The 3,708-nt window shown below is 42.2% G+C and overlaps 1 protein-coding gene across 1 annotated transcript; it reads left to right on the top strand.

Moving 5' to 3' along the window:
* Positions 1–931: 931 nt before the first annotated feature.
* Positions 932–3,247, top strand: LOC134856166 (uncharacterized). Its single transcript, XM_063872530.1, has one exon. The coding sequence runs from the start codon at positions 932–934 to the stop codon at positions 3,245–3,247; it is 2,316 nt and encodes a 771-aa protein (XP_063728600.1).
* The last annotated feature ends 461 nt before the right edge of the window (positions 3,248–3,708 follow it).

Genomic DNA, 3,708 nt, shown 5'->3' with positions numbered 1-3,708 from the left:
TTAACAAAAACAAAATTGATCACCGTCAAACATTAATATCAGTACCTTACAAAATCGATATTAAGGCTTCAAAATTACAGCTGGAAGTTGGAAGTAAAAATACTAAAAATATTTGGTACAATAATAACACCGAAAAAGAATTTAGAGCATTTAATTGGAACATTATACGTCAATTTCCGAAGATATACTCCCGAAATAGGCATGTTCTCCAAGAATTAATATTACAAACAACATAATATAAACCAGAAGAACAATAAATTGCTTCGCTCTGGGTTACTTTCTAAGTCAACTCTAGTACGTCGATTCCATTTAAATTTAAACACAGCATAACAATAGTTTTTTGCTGTTTTTGAGTTAAACAAAATTTTTCAATAACAAAAAAAGCGAAAAAAAAAATAAAACAAAAAACAACACAAACAAAAATGTTAAGAATAGTCGAATATCCAAACTAAGCTCTCAAAAAAATTACAGGCTTAGACCCAAATGAAGAAGCAGCAGTTGGGTGAGCCTTGTGACTCTGGTTTAGACAGATAGAGACTGGATCAAGGCTCATTGCACAAACTCAACGAGTAAAAAAATTGCGAATATTGCGATACAACGTTTTAGAGTTCTTGTATTGTAATGCTAGGCACACGCCAAAAACCCATTGAAGTTATATTGACATTTGCAAGGATTTCTTCTTAAATAAAAGATGTTCAACTTCATTGTCTTGGTATACACAATGAAGCAGGTATAAGCTGTTCCCCTCCCTCTGATATACAGTCATATCTTCGTTACATCAAAGTTAAAGTAAAATCTCAGCTACGTCAAGCTGAGTTGGTCCGCTATTGAAAAGTTTTAGGCTTCGGCGAGAAACCATTGATCCGCGTCGACCCGGACACAACGAACCAAGAACTACTAACCATTAACCACTAACCACGAACCACGAACTATGAGTGATACCAACGACCAGTACGATCTACGAAGCTTCGCGAACGAGCAAGGCGATGTACGATCAGTTGCGAACGAGCAACCAGGTCAGAGCAATGCGAACGAGCAGAGCGATAAACCAGCTGTTGTGAGCGCGCAACATGGACAAAACGATCAGTCAGGACGAACATACCTGAAACTGGTTCACTCCAGAAGTGGTCACAAGACATGCATTTCTAAGCATAGGCATCGAATAAACTCAATCCGATCGTCCAATCCAGTGACTGATCTTGCTGGCTTGCGAATTTCTCTTGCTGTCATAAGAGAGACCCTCACATCGATCAGTGAAAACGATCGATTGATAGAGGACGTTGTACCAGACGAACGTCTGCAAGCCGAGCTTGAAACGGCTTGTGAGTTCAGAGCGGAGGTACGAGAATTCATTCAGCAGACAAATGATTTCTTAGAAGATCAGCAAGCGTCTTCCAGGGGATCAACAGGAGAAGCGAGCGGGCTTCATACAATGTTCTCACCAAGATCAAGTCAGGTCAAATTGCCAAAGATAGATCTTCCCTCCTTCAGTGGGAAGTATACAGAGTGGACGAGCTTCATCGATCAGTTCGATTCTGCTGTACATGAAAACCCAAACCTCCAAAATGCTGAGAAGTTGAACTACCTCAAGTCTTCACTTCGAGGAGAAGCACACGATCTGATCAAGAATGTAGCAGTAACAGACGTGAACTACGAGCTCGCAAGGAGGACTCTAATGGACCGATTCGACAACAAGAGGTTCATTGTAAGCATGCATCTCAGTGCTGTGTTACACTACCCGACTTTGAAAACCGAAGATGGAACAAGCCTCAGCAAGCTTTTGGAGTGTTTGCGCGAAAATGTGGCTGCATTAGAAGTGCAAGGCTGTAACACTGAAGACTGGGATCCAATACTGGTTCATGTAATTGAGCAGAAACTGGATCCGGAAAGCCAAAAGCAATGGCAGCTTCACAACCCAGGAAGAGAGCTCCAGAAACTACACGAGCTTGACGATTTCATTAGTGCGCGAGCGAGGGCACTAGAAGCAGTGAAGTCGTCAAACACTTTACAGAAACCAACGACTCGAATTGAAGCACATTCTGATGTCCAAAGTAAAATCGACCGAAGGCAATCGTATGGAGCAACAACTGTGGACGAGCAATGTGTGTTTTGTGGAGCACTTCATAGTGTAACTGCATGTAACGAGTTCAAGAAGTTGATAGTACATACACGGAAAGACGAAGTGACTTCCAAACGACTATGCTTTAATTGTTTGCGCCCAGGGCATTTGGTAACGAAATGCCCAAGCACGCACAATTGTAAACTGTGTGGAAAAAGACACCATTCTCTTCTTCACGTGGACAATCAGCACAGGGAACAACAGAATACAACTGAGAGAAATACTGTAGACGATTGTCATACCAGTGGAAACAACCTGTGTACTGCCATTAGTGCTACGGATCCTGACAGAACGGCCCTACTTGGAACTTGCAGGATACCGCTGTTCAACCATTACAGACAGGAAATCATTTGCCGTGCCTTGATAGACAATGGATCGCAGTTGAACTTCGTCAGTGAAAGCTTCGTACGACGGAATGAATTGCCTCGTAAATCAGTCAACCAAACAGTGAAACCAGTTGAAACAGCACCCCCATTGGAGACGAGAGGTCTTGCTTCGATAAACTTGTCGTTGTCTGGAGAAGACACACTGAGAGCAGATTTCTTCATCATGCCCCAAGTCACATCAGATCTACCAGCAGACAATGTGGATGTACGCGAGCATAACCTTCCATCTCGATATGCACTGGCGGATCCAGATTTTGACAAAAGAGGACGGATTGATCTTCTATGTGGTGTTGAATTGGCAAACGAGCTCACCACTGGTAAACGGATACGAGAAGGATCTCTCAGCTTGGATGAATCAGTTTTTGGCTGGATTGTGAGTGGATCAGTACAGTTTTTAAGCAGGCGCAATGATGATAGAGTTTTGCAAGCAAACTTCGTCAGTCAGGTGTCTGATCTGGACATAAATCGATTGTGGACAGTTGATGACTTGCCTTCGAACCGAAGCCCTCGATCAAACGAAGAAGAGTTTGTTGAGGATCACTACGACAAAACAACTGTAACTGAATCAGATGGTTGCTACTGTGTTTTTTTGCCTTTCGAGACAAACGTTGGAACCTTCGACGAGTGTAGAGCCAATGACCCAAACCATTCTTCAATCTGGAACGCAAACCTAAGCAGGATGTGGTTTTATACACTCAGTATCGAGACTTCATCAAAGAGTTCCGAGACATGGGTCACCTAGAAGAACTCATTGAAGTTTTCTGGAAGCGATGGAGCAAGGAGTACTTGTCTTCTCTGCAGCCTCGAAAGGAGTGGATTTCAAAACAACGACTTCAATACCGCAAGGGGTCGCTGCGTCCGGCCTTGCACAAAACTAAGCAAATTCACAGTCAGTGTTGAATGAACTTGGCTCATTCAAGGTGGGCGGCAATGTTGCTTGCAGCAAGCAACGTAATCAAGTGAAAAACAAAATGGAAATTATTAACCGCCAAAAAACTGATTTAAACCAACAAAGATTGTTTCAAATGTTTGATTTAATCTACGCCGGATTAATCGCCTTTTTATGTAATGTAATTTTATATCGAATTATCCAAATTTTCAAAACAGCTTGTAAAATTGATCCACATTAAGAAGCAGCAGTTGGGTGAGCCTTGTGACTCTGGTTTAGACAGATAGAGACTGGATCAAGGCTCATTGCACAAA

Source organism: Symsagittifera roscoffensis, unplaced genomic scaffold, assembly GCF_963678635.1.
Source record: "Symsagittifera roscoffensis unplaced genomic scaffold, txSymRosc1.1 SCAFFOLD_914, whole genome shotgun sequence".
NCBI classification, from domain to species: domain Eukaryota; kingdom Metazoa; phylum Xenacoelomorpha; order Acoela; family Convolutidae; genus Symsagittifera; species Symsagittifera roscoffensis.
The sequence above is the reverse complement of the archived record's forward strand: the minus strand, read 5'-3'. Positions and strand labels throughout refer to the sequence as shown.